Genomic DNA, 13,560 nt, shown 5'->3' with positions numbered 1-13,560 from the left:
AAATGAGAAGCAGAACACACAGTTCTTCTTTGGCCACATAGAATTGTCTCTTGTGTTTTTCCCTGGTATGTGCAATAAAGACTGCACATTGACTCTAGTTAGCCTTGTGAGAAGAAAAGGATCATTCACTTCTTATCTGTTGCTTTGATCTCTTACTCTATCTTTATTGGATATATTTGCATATTCAGTTGACTAGCCACATTATTTCTGTGCTTTATTACCTACAATGCTAGTTTATGTATGTGGAGGTAGGTGTGGGTTTGTTAAATGCAGAGACCAGAAGTTGATATATCTTCCTTTGTAGCTTTCTACCTTTTTGTTGGTTCATTTTCTTTTGAAATAAGATCTCTCTGAACCAGTAGTTCACTGTTTGGCTAGACTAGCTGACCAGCCAGCCTCTGAGGTCATTCTGTCTCCATCATTTAGCACTAAGCTTACAGAGCTCTTAGCCTTTGTGAGGGTCCTTGGAATCTGAACTCAAGTTCTCATGCTTGTGCAGCAAGTACATAGGCTTCCCCTCAGCCCCCGTTTAATATATTTGCAGGAAAACAAAGTACCCTCTCTAAGAATATGAAGCTAACTGAAAAAAGAAATAGTCTGCTTCTGAAAATGTTACTCTTGAGTGGGCTGGGGAGATGGCTCAGTGGTTAAGAGGACCTGAGCTCAGTTCTCAACACGCATGTCAGGTGGCTCAGAGCTACCTGTAACTCCAGTTTCTATTCCTCTGGCTTCTGTTTAATGCCACTTGTGTGTATGCACGTGTGCGCACATGCACACACACATCAAAATAAAAACCTTAAATATCATACCTCACAATACCCATTAGTCTAGGCAAGCAACAGTTTTTTCCCCCAAAAATTCAGATGACCTGTATTTAATAAAGGTTTTTTTTTCAAGTCAAAACCAAATAACAATATAGCCTACTGTTTGTCCAGTTTAGCTTGTCTTTTGAGATTTATGAAGCAATAGAAGGAATATATTGGTAATACGGAAACAAAAATACATCTATTAAGTGTCATGTTCCAAAAGGCTCCCTTTTCTTTGTAGTGCCATCTCATAGATGCAGAGGAAGCTTCTTTGGTGCCAGGCACCTCATCCATTTCCCTCAGGCTGACTAAGTCAGAGAGAAGTGAATACACTGCAAAGTAGCAGGAAGACGCCTGCTGGTGGTGTGAACTCTGGTTGAACTAAATGCAACAGCAGGTTTCTTCCTTTCACATTTGGAGTGGACTAGATTGCTATTTACAGACCATTTTTTCCTTAATCTCTAATAGTCATATTAAGCATTGATGTTTATTAAAATGGAATAGTAACCTCTAATGGTAGCATTTATTTAAAGATACCAGTTTTCTTTCTCTCCCGCACTCCCCTTACTGAGCTGTGAACCTAAGGCTTCATACTGGTCAAGCACTGTAGCTATGTCTCTTAGTGTTACTATTTTCAAAAGCTTACTGTTTTGTTTTATCCTCTTGTGTATTGGAAACATAACTCAAACTAGCATAACCTCTAAGGTGGTAAATTCTTTGAGTCCAAGACATTTATTAATTCATTGTATGTGTTGTTTTTGTTTTTTATTCGTTTTGCTCTTTTAGCTGTTTGAGGGACCAACTACCCAGCTCCCAAGTAAATCACATGCAGAGGCTCATTCTTAGTTATGAATTTTGGTTTTAGCTTGGCTTGTTTCTAGCCAGATTTTCTTAAACTATATTAACCTGTCTACCTTTTCCCTCTGGGCTTTTCTTTGTTTTTTTCTGTATGTCTTACTTTGCTTCTTACTCTGTGGCTGGCTGGCTGGCTGAGTAGCTGGCCTTGATGTCTTTCTCTGCCAGCCCACCTATCCCTGTCCTGCCTCACTTTTGGCTGTTCAGCTTTTTATTAGGCCCACCAGGTGTTTTAGACAGGCATAGTAACACAGCTTCACAGAGTTAAACAAATGCAGCATAACAAGTCACACATCTTAAAATAATATTCCCCGACAGTTATGTACTAAGAATACTGACTTCAGTGGGTTTCAGATTTAATACTAGAAAGCATAAAAGAAATCTTTGGAAGACTATCTTTCCCAGCACCCAGGAGGCACAGACAGGTGGATCTCTGGGAGGTTGAGGCCAGTATGGTCTACAGAGTGAGTTCCAGGTCAGCCAAGACTATATAGTCAGACCTTGTTTCAAACAAACAAACAAATCAACAAGAAGCCAAAAAAAGCTTTTCAGTATAGTTTTGTGCTGTGCTGAAGAAAATCCCAGTTAAATTTCTTTGGAAGTCTTCAGTGATCCTAAACTAGTGTCCTGGCTTGGTCTGTGTGATTTATAATCAGTCTTGTTTAGTGTTCTGAAATGAGAACATGATGATTTGTTGACATATCTAGGCATGTGCTACTATGCTTGGCTGTCTTATTTTAAAATCTTTTAGCAATCATTGTTTAAAATTTGTAGACTGTAGCAATGCTTCTGGCTATCATTTGGAAAATTTTAATTTTATAATATTTCTTTATGAATGAAACAATCCTGTTTCTTGTTATTATTACTTACTAGCACAAACTTAATTTCCTGCATCTGTTTTCTCACATCTTTTTTCCTTCTCAACAGGAAAAGTACCTTTTATTCATGTGGGAAATCAAGTAGTGTCAGAACTTGGTCCTATAGTCCAGTTCGTTAAAGCCAAGGTAATGAAGAAAAATAGTAAATGCATTTGACCATTTTCATTGACTTTTAACCTAGCTTTATGAAATACTAGTATAAATTATTAGAAAATATTTCTAAACTGTAAGGTGGGTGCTTTTTCATACTATAAATCAGTAGCAAAGATATAGGTTGATTTTTTTTTTTCTAATGTAAGATATGAGAATTTCTGTCAATAAATGAAGATTTTTTTTCTATTTCTTTCTTTCTTTTTTTTTTTTTTTTTTTTTTTTTTTTTGAAGCTTTTGCTTTTTAAAGAAATGCGTGGTTGACCTTTGAGAAAAGAGATGTAGGATATGTTTTTAAGTTGAAAGTATTAAATTATCTACTTGGCAATCAGTAGTTCATTTCATTTGTATAATTTAGATTTTAGCAGTTAAGAAACTTCCATTAGCCAGGTGGTGGTGGCACACACCTTTAATCCCAGCACTTGGGAGGCAGAGGCAGGTGAATCTCTGAGTTTGAGGTCAGCCTGTCTTGAAAAAACAACAGTAAAGCAGCACTTTCATTAATATTTAGGGAAGTATTCTTCCAGACTTTTACATAGATAGAAAACCAGATCACACTGTTATGTGTTATTTTGTCCTTTAAAATTACCAATAAGTTTAAAAGTGGTTCCATATTCATGACTGTACACAAATATATATATCTTAAAAAGTATCACATGTTTTTCTGTTTTGTTGCATGCATTATATAGTTTTTTAAATGGACATTTGGCTATTGACCATTTATTTTGTTATTTTTGAGTGTTAAAATGAATTTTCTTTTGCATAAACCTGTATACATATTTCATTAAGATAAATTCCTAAGACAGGCATGGTTGGCACATACCAACACAGAAGTGAGAGGCAGGCTGGTCTCTGAATTTGAAGCTAGCTTGATCTACAGAGTGAGTTCCAGACCATCTAGGGCTGCATATTAAGACCCTGTCTCAAAGCAAACAAATATAAATTCCTGATAGTGTTATTGGGATGCTTTGGCATATACCTTTTAATAAGATTGCCAGATTGAGTTGGAAGTTATACTGTTTTATTATACTGCCCATTGCTACATGTCTTTCTTCCCTTCTTGTTACTAAATTGGCTCCCCCCTGCTCCCCATCCTTGCCCATTTTATAAGTAGCACCTATTTGGCATTTCTTTCGTTTTTAAGGTTTTGTGACTGAAAAATACAAGGTTTACTATTGACCATTTTGGTTTCTCTTTTATGAAATAATTCATCTTGTAATTTTTGCCTATTGAAAATATGTGTATATAATGATAAATTACTATTACTTAGTAGTGATTGAATATTAGGTATACTTTTATGCACAATTTTGGTTTAAAAAGCATTTTGGAAATTAATCCATTTTACATTTACATGTTACATTACTTGTTATGATAGTAAGATAACTGAAAGATATTGTATATTTAATACGATGCTCTATAAAATTTTTTTAAATTCCCCTTAGGGCCATTCTCTTAGTGATGGGTTGGATGAAGTCCAAAGAGCAGAAATGAAAGCTTACATGGAATTAGTCAACAATATGCTGTTGACAGCAGAGGTATAAGAGTATGAGACTTGAAATAATTATAATCTTGTCTAATCTGTATTCTCATCTAAAACTTTCCATATGAGGTACCTTAAAGCCATTAAGAAGCGGGCTGGGATGGTCATCTGAGTTGTTTGATCATTATCTATAAACAAGTTTCCAGATATTTTCAGCTCTAGTTTTCTGTTTCAAGGAATCTTACTGTTTTACTTTAGCCTTTTGAGGTTTACTTTAATAATGCCTATGAAATAATGTTTAGTCATATAGTCTGTGCATAAGAAATGTTTTGTTTTGTTTTTTGTTTTTTTTTTTGTAAAGTACTGCCAATAAATTTGGTAATTCTCTACAGTGAATTAGCTAAGAAAACAAACATATTTGATTTTCAAAGTTAGCTTATTAGGAATCACCATAGCAAGAAATAAGTTTGACCCTTTCTTTTTGGTATTTTAAAGTTTCAGTGACTGTTCTTTTGTTCCTAGTTGTATCTCCAGTGGTGTGATGAAGCTACAGTAGGGGAGGTGAGTGGTTCTGCAGCATTCATCTTAATTAAAATTTAATGAGAAAACACTTTTGCTCAGAATCGCAAGTCCCTGCTCATAAATGAAACATTGTGGTTTATACCATTAGTGATACAGTTTTTCACTTACTTTAATTTTGCTTGCACATACGTTTTAGGGAAGCTATGTGTCATTGTTTGATAGAACTGGTTGTAAAGTACATAAAAGTTTATATATTTTTAAAGGGAATGGTTTAAAATTTTAATTTTTTATGTTGTAAGCTATATAATGTTTTCTTTTTTTTCAGATTGCTTTTATGTATGCTCTCTGGAAATACATACATTTTAGAATTCTGTTTGTAAAAATGCATTAGTTTTAGGAAGGATTCTGTTACAAAGTTTTTTTGCTTTAGATCACTCATGCTAGATATGGATCTCCTTACCCTTGGCCTTTGAACCACATTTTGGCCTATCAGAAGCAGTGGGAAGTGAAGCGGAAGATGAAAGCTATTGGGTGGGGTAACAAGACTCTGGACCAGGTTAGTACAGTTTCAACTCTTATGCATTAAAAATGGCATTACTTTAAGAATAATCTCAGTGTAATATTGTAACATAAACAATAACATACTTCCTGTTATTTCTCTCTTGTGATGTAGTTATATTTCCTTTATGAAAGTTGCATGTGCTTATTATTTGCCTGTAAGGTCTAAATGACAAATAATTTTTGAAATCCTGCCACCTCAGAATTATCCCTCTTCATTTGGAGACTATTTTTCTAGTCTTAGTAGTACTGTCCTCAAATGAGATCATATTATGCCTATTATTCTATAACTTGATTTCTTTTCTCCCCCTAAACAGCAGTTTATGGAAATCTTTATGTCAGTAACAGATTTGCAGTATGAGAGCTTAAAAAACTTTATTAAGCATTGTACTTAACTGAGGTTTTTTTGGGGGGAGGATGTTTTAAGTTTATTAAAGTAACAAAAAAATGTATAGATGTAATTTTCAAGGTCATGAGGTTGAGCATCAATCATTTAAGGTAACTGGTGTCTCTTTTTGCTATCCCTGATTTCTAGCCAGACATCTTACTGATGTGTGCTACAAGGTTTAGCAAGTGACTGGATAGAATGAGATCAATCCTCAGCACCTTTTAGAATGTTGTTTTTGTGGGGCAGGCTCCCCTCTCAATCTAAACAAACTCATTAACTATGTGGACCCAGGAAAACATTGTTTAGAGAATTAAATTTTGAGAGAAAAACATTTTGTTAAACAGGGGTCAGTAACTTAATACTTGTATTTAATGTTTTTTTTCACTAATTCCCATTTATATCAAAGCATTATTTATGTCATGTATGTCAAAGCATTATGACTAAGGTCTTAAAATTTAAACTGAGTTGCTTTTTTGTTATAAACTGTGATATAAATTGTCTTACTTTTTATTGTTTTGCTAATTTAGATATTCTTTTTGGTTCACTGCCTGTGTAGGTCTTAGAAGATGTAGACCAATGCTGTCAAGCCCTTTCCCAAAGACTGGGAACACAACCATACTTCTTCAATAAGCAGTAAGATGTTTTATTATTATGATGTCTTTGCTCCATATAGCAGTTCCAATTGCCTTTTATCACAAAGGTATTATTTTTTTTCTCAGAAGTACATATAACTCTGCTTTCCTTGGTGGGGACCAGGTGTGTGGCTGTTCTTGTTATGTACATGAAAGTGCTCCAGCCTCCTTGTGATCATGTAATTGGTGAAGTCCCGTCCTTGTCATTGAGTTTTCTTAAGATCAGTCTTGCAAACCAGTCAGTTTTTGTATGGTTTGACAAAGATTTTGATAGAGGTAGTTCAACGTGTTTTAGAAGTACAAAATATTAAAATCTTAAACTTTCGAGTAAAAAACTATGAATATGTTGCTAATACAACCTTAATCTGTAGTGAAAGATGCTAAAAGAACAAAAGAGTCATTAAGAATAAGCAGAATACTGTTAGAAGGACAAGAACTATTTATCCTTTAAAATGAAAATATCTTAAATGCAGACATTAAGGAGTATAGATAAAAGTATGTATGTGTGTGTGTGTGTGTATGTATATTATATATGTGTGTGTGTGTGTAAACTGAGTAACTTATATTCTGTTAACAAGATTTAAAAATTTTAAAACTAATTAAAAAGGCAAAGGTTTTCCTTTAATTTTGGGAGAGTTGTTTCAAAACAGTGTTTCTCTGTGTACCCCTAGCTGTCCTGGAACAAATTCTGTAGACCAGGCTGGCCTTGAATTCAGAGATCTGGCTGCCTGTGCCTCCTCCTGAGTTCTGGGATTAAAGGCACGTGCCACCATTGACTAGCAAAAATTACAATTTAAAATATTGAATGTGTTGATCCAGTATAATATTTTAATCTCAATGGCTTTCTTAAGACTATCTTTTTTTCCTTTGACTTATTATTAAAAACATTGTTTTTTAGGTTGATAATATTTTTCATGTGTTTTTATGTGTGTGGTGTGCATGCAAGTGTGTGTTCCCGTATATGAGCATACATGTATATGGGTGTACATACATGGATAGGCATGTGCCTATGGAGGTTGATGTCAGGAACCTTCCTAGATTGCTCGTTGCCTTATTCTTTTGAAGTAGGGTCTGTAAGGTCTCTTATCAAACTCAGAGCTTGTTGATAGGGATGGTTTCTGCAGAGCCAGAAGAGGGCATTTGATCCCATGAAGCTGGAGTTAAGGACAGTTATGAGCTGTGATGTGGGTTCCAGGAACCAAACCCAGCTCCTTTTTCAAGAGCAGCCAGTGCTCTAAACCACTGAGCCATCTCTCCAGCTCCAATAATTAATATCTTTTTAATATTGAATTCCTAGTAGTTCAAATATTGAGAAGTGGTATGTTTTATTGTTTGAAGTACATTATTTATTTTATTTATTTTTGCTTGTTTGTTTTTCGAGACAGGGTTTCTCTGTGTCTTTGGAGGCTGTTCTGGAACTACCTCTTGTAGACCACGCTGGTCTCGAATTCACTCTGCCTCTCAAGTGTTGGGATTAAAGGCATGTGCCACCACCGCCTTGAAGTACATTATCCTTGTTTACCAGTGACTGAGTTTTGTTGTACATGCTGCCTTTTGGGGTAGGCAGGAGAATAATTTTTAGTTAAAGTCATTGTCAAAGGGTTGATAACTATAGAGATCTTTTAGCATGTGATTTAGAGAAAAATTAAAGATATTAGTTTTGTTAATACGTTATATTTAAACTTACAGAAGAAATTGAAATTTAGACAGTTGCAAAATAGAAGGTATGCATTTGATGTTGGTATTTAAGATGCAAGTGTTAAGAAATTTTACTTAATGTGATACTTAAGATTGAGGAATATATTTAATTTCTATGCCTAATCTTTTAATTTAATTTTCTGGAAATAAAGCTATTACTGTGTAGCATTGGAATTTGTTGTGTAGCTCAGGCTGACCTCAAAGCTATGCTCATTCTTGCTTAGCCTCCCAAGTGCTGGGATTACAGGTGTGTACCACATGCCTGGCTGCCCATCACTTAATCAGTGTTAGAGGGAAAGAAACTACATTTAGGAAAAGATAACTTGTAATTTCATTTTGGTATGGGAAAACTTTTTTCATTTTTTTTTTAATCTGTGGCAGGAGTCATGGTATCTTAGATAGTAAGGAACTGGCTTAAAATACACAGATTAGATTCTAATTCAGAATCCTTGAATTCTACCTTTGGCTCTCACGTACCTGAGCATTGACAGATTCTCTTTTTTTTATATCCTACTTTTATTTCCTAAAATTAAAACCAACTTTGGTTGTTGCTGAACTAGTGGAGATACTGAGACAAGACTTTTAAAAGAAACTAAATGATTTTTGTTTGTTTTTAAAAAAGAAAGGATGAGTTTAAGGCCAGCCTGTCTACTGATCTAGTTCCAGGACAGCTAGGGTTGTTAGACAGAGAAATCCTGTCTTGAAAACCAAAAATCACAAACAAATAAATAAAATGAAGAAAGAGGAAAAAGAAATTAAGGGAGATCTTGTGACAAGAACAGTAATTGAGAAAGAAGACAGAAAGGGCTTTGCTTTTTCATGCTTTAGTAACAATATCAAAGCTCACTATTTTATATGTGTGTGTGTGTGTGTGTGTGTTATACTCTTCCTAGTAATGTGAGGAGATGGCAAGGTAAATAATATTAGAAAAGAAAAATTAGGAGACACCTAGACCAAATTAGTAGTTTTGGAATTAGATACTATAAAGAATATTAGATAGTTGGATGTGGTGGTACATGTCATTAAAGAGGCAGGGAGAGCGCTGTGAGTTCAAGACCATCTTGATCCACAAAGCAAGTTCCAGGATAGCCAGGACTGTTAAACAGAGAAACCCTGTCTTGGGGGGTAAGAGGTGGGGAACCAGATTAAAAAAATAATAATAATGAATAAATAAGATGAAAAGAGTGTATAGAAGGAAACTTTTAAATGGAAAAGCTTAAGAAGTTCTCATTTTATAATACTGTTTGCATTTTGATATTCAAATGAAAGAATACATATCCAGCAGACATGATGATGACATAAGGTAACAGTAAGATATTAATAACTTATCATCCTAGAATATTTGCATAGTAAAAAGTCTGCAAAAAATGGCTGCAAATACATTTGAAACATCTTACAATTCAAAGGTACAGAATTGGCACACACACATGCACACCCATATCATAATCCACAAAGTCACTTTTAAGCAGAAGAGTGGAAAGTAATATTTTTTTCTTCATAGCATAACAAAGAAATTTATGATGATGGTCTTTGTGTTATTCAAAGTATTGTAGAAATTTTGAGTAAAGGAAAGTTTTGCAGTTTATTTTGCATTTATTTTGTGTGTGTGTGCAGGGATCATGCAGGGATTGAATTTGGGTTATCAGGCAGCCAGTGCCTTTTTTTACCTGCTAAACCATGTCGCTAGCTGGTAGATTTTTGTGGTTGTTGTTTTGTCCTTGTGTTTCATACGAGTTGTAGGTTTTTTTGAATTGGTTGCTTCTTTTTTCTTTTTCTTTCTTTTTTTGCATAATTCATATTTTATAAAATTGCCACTTTTATGACTATGGTTTTAAGTTTTAAGAAATATGTCTTGTTGTATAACCACAAGTTTACTTTAGTTTAAAAACTTAAATTGCTTATGTATGTGTTGCTGGGGCTTGCCATAGTGCAAGTGTGGAGGTCAGAGGACAGCTTGGAGAAGCTGGTTTTCTCCTTTCACCATGTGAGTTCCTGGGATAGCACTCAGGTCACCAGGCTGGGCAGTAAGTGCTTTACCCAGCTGAGCCATCTTTCCAGTCTCACAAGTACTGTTTTAAAAAGAGGAATTGTGGGAATTGATAATTTGTAAAACTCAGAATCAGTTAACATGAGTCACTGAAATTTGTAAGGATTGCAGGTGATAGTGAATACCTTTAATACCAGAACTTTTGAGGCAGAAGCAGGTGAATTTGTGAGTTTGAGGTTGGGCTGGTTTATATAGAAAGTTCTAGGCCAGCCAGGACCACATAAGGAGACATTGTCTTAAATTTTAAGGACTATAAGAAATGTGTTTTTGTCCTACCTCCCTCTCCCCTCCCCCTGTGCTTCCAATTTGTCAGAGATCTTGTCCCTTTCCCCTTCTCCGGGGGACCATGTATGTCTCTCTTAGGGTCCTTCTTGTTTCTTAGCTTCTCTTCCATGTGGATTGTAGGCTGGTAATCCTTTGTTCTGTGTCTAAAATCTATATATGAGTGAGTACATACCATGTTTGTCTTTTTGTGATTAGGTTGCCTCACTTAGGTGGGGAGAAGAGGAGGGAAGAGGACAACATGAGTGATCAGGAACATTGAGTCAGGGGATGAATAGAGGAGAGCAAGAAAAGAGATACCTTAATAGAGGGAGCTTTTATAGGTTTAAAGAGAAATCTGGCACTAGGGAATTGTACAGAGATCCACAAGGATGACCTCAACTAAGAATCTAAGCAATAGTGGAGAGGCTACCTTAAATGCCCTTCCCCAATAATGAGATTGATGACTACTTTAAAGCCATCCTAGAGCCTTCATCCAGTAGCTGATCGAAGCTGAAGCAGACACCCACAGCTAACCACTGAGCCGAACTCCTGAAATCCATTTGTACAGAGGGAGGAGTGATGAGCAGTGCTGGGGAAACGCATAGAAACAGATGACCTGAGCAAATGGGAGCTCATGGAACCCCAGCCAGACAGCTGGAGAACCAGCATAGGACTAAACCAGGCCCCCTGAACTTGGGTGACAGTTAGGAGGTCTGGGCAGTCTATGGGGCCTCTTGAAGTAGAACCAGTATTTATTCCTAGTGCAGGAATGGACTTTGGGAGCCCATTCCCCATGGAGGGATACTCTCTCAGCCTAAATACATAGGGGAGGGCCTAGGCCATGCCCCAAATGATGTGTCAGACTTTGATGATCCCCCGTGGAAGACCTCACTCTCCCTGGGGAGTGGATGGGAAGTGGAGTGGGGGGGGGTTGGAGGGGGGTTGGGGGGGGAGGGAGAGGGAACTGGGGTTGATGTGTAAAACAAGGTTGTTTCTAATTTAAATTTTAAAAAAGTAAGGGAAAATGTGTTTTGATAATATATGTGCTTTGTTTCATTCAGCTATTATAGCCTACTTCCTCATGGATTTTAGAAAGCAACTTTTTGTATGCTTGTACCACATAGGTATTCAGTGCCTTTGGAGTTTTAGTACATGACATTTTGATCACTTCAGGGTACTTCTGACAAGCACAGATTCATTGTTGACCTCATTCAGAGCTTTCATTTATTGATAAAGAGTGCCCAGCCATAGAAGAAGTGAAGGATGATTGACATAACCTGTATTAAGAAAATAAGACCCCACTTGCAAGATAGATACCTCTTTTTAAGAAATGTTAGGGATATAATAAGAAAGTTCATATTTATGTTACTTGTAGCAAAATACCTTACTTAACTCTGTATTTATCCACTTTATGTCCTTGGTTCTTTGTAAGGATTTGCTTGCTATTGATTCTTCATGTGTAATGAAAAAATTATGGTGCTGTTAAATCCAATGACTCTTGTTATTTAAAACAAAAAAAATGAAAAAATGCTACCCTTTAGACTGCCTTCTTAAACATGACCACAGATAGCACATTTTCATTTTATCTTATTTTTAGACAGGAATTTGTGTATAGCACAAGATCACCTTGAATTTACAATATTACTGACTAAGCCTGAGTACTGCAGTTAGAGGCCTGTGCCAAGTTGTACATCTTACTTTATATAATACTCCATCATTGCATCAAAACAGGGAAGACTGCAAAGTGATGTGAATAATCACTGTTAGAGAAAAATCCCACATTCTGCAGCGTAGTTGTTTTTCTTTCCTTCATCTATCCAGCAAATCATGGAGACTACAGATACTGTACTAAGGTCTGGGGCTATAAAGATTCAGGCAGTGTTTGCTACCTTTAAAACTTAGAGACCCTGCTAGAGAAAACTGTTCAGTAAGTGTAGTGTTAGTGTGGTATAAGGCATACAATCAATCACCTTTTTATTGACTCTTGTAATGGGCACGTGGAGAACTTGTGTGTGTGCTTTCTATATATTAGAATATTTTTTAATCTGTTTCTGCCAGTCTGGAAACGCACTGTATTTATTTAAAATATTAAATGCAGGGCTAGAGATGACTCAGATGTCTACTCTATCAGAGAACCTGGGTTCAATTCACAATACCCATATGGCAGCTCACAACTGTCTGTAAATCCACTTCTAGAAGATCAGACACCCTCAAACAGACATACATACAGGCATCAATGCACATGAAATAAAAACACACAAATAAATAAATAATGGATGCTCTATGGCAAATTTAGAATGAAAAAGTTCTATTAAGTTGGATTTATTTTTGTGACTTTTTCCTTTTAAATTGATCAATAAGATATTCTTTGAAAAAGAATGCTTTCTAACATAAAAATGAAGTACCTTTCAGCTTTTCTCATCTTTATTTTTTTTTTTTAGACCCACTGAACTTGATGCTCTGGTGTTTGGCCATTTGTACACCATTCTTACCACACAGTTGACCAGTGATGAACTTTCTGAGAAGGTGAAAAACTATAGTAACCTCCTTGCTTTCTGTAGAAGAATTGAACAGCACTATTTTGAAGATCGGGGTAAAGGCAGGTTGTCTTAGAATTGTATGTCAATTAGTTATTATTTAAAAAAAAATCTAACTTTTGAAATATGTATTACCTGAACATTATAATAGATATTAATTTCAGAATTTCAAAACCAAAAACACTTTTTTGAAACCTCAGAAAATTGCATAATATCATATACATGTTCTTTGTACTGTTATTTGTGTCCACCTTCATTTTTGAATTGTTTGATTTGTTACATTGTATTCTATATCTTGATATTTTGTTTCTTTATGAGCATATAAAAATAAATGTTAAGCAATTATGGTTGTTTCATTTACTTTCTTGGTCTTTTTGGCTACTCACTGAATTTAGTACCCATGGAATAAACATTTCTCTAAGAGAAGTAACTGATGTATGTACTGAGACATTGAATACACGGTGAAACTGACCATGGGAAAGAATTCTTTAAAAATGTACTGAGAAAGTGGGGTGACTGGAGATCATCCAGTGAGGCACACATTGACCATTCTTCATATCTAAATTGAGTTGAATTAAACAGTGTTTCATTAAAGCAGGTATGGGTTGAAAATTCTATTTTATGGAGATGAGAGCATCTTGATATTTTTTAATTCCTTTTTTGGGGTAGGGGGTGAAGGGAAGGTAGTTTTCATAGGAGTAGTGATAGGAATCCATATACAAATCTAATATATCTCTCTCCCACC

General features: G+C 35.4%; 1 protein-coding gene across 3 annotated transcripts in view; it reads left to right on the top strand.

Annotated features, from left to right (window-relative positions):
• Mtx2 (metaxin 2) overlaps positions 1-13,157 on the top strand; it is a 57,136-nt gene extending 43,979 nt beyond the window's left edge. For 2 of the 3 annotated variants that reach the window (XM_051184442.1, XM_051184443.1), the window contains 6 exons: positions 2,589-2,665; positions 4,132-4,224; positions 4,692-4,730; positions 5,122-5,247; positions 6,194-6,270; positions 12,720-13,157. In XM_051184442.1, the coding sequence (XP_051040399.1) occupies positions 2,589-2,665; positions 4,132-4,224; positions 4,692-4,730; positions 5,122-5,247; positions 6,194-6,270; positions 12,720-12,891 (584 nt within the window). In that variant the 3' untranslated portion in view covers positions 12,892-13,157. The remainder of the gene's footprint in view (positions 1-2,588; positions 2,666-4,131; positions 4,225-4,691; positions 4,731-5,121; positions 5,248-6,193; positions 6,271-12,719) is intronic. The other variant, XM_051184444.1, reaches the window with a different exon arrangement.
• The last annotated feature ends 403 nt before the right edge of the window (positions 13,158-13,560 follow it).

Source organism: Phodopus roborovskii, unplaced genomic scaffold, assembly GCF_943737965.1.
Source record: "Phodopus roborovskii unplaced genomic scaffold, PHOROB, whole genome shotgun sequence".
NCBI lineage: Eukaryota > Metazoa > Chordata > Mammalia > Rodentia > Cricetidae > Phodopus > Phodopus roborovskii.
This window is presented reverse-complemented; position numbering and strand designations above follow the sequence as displayed.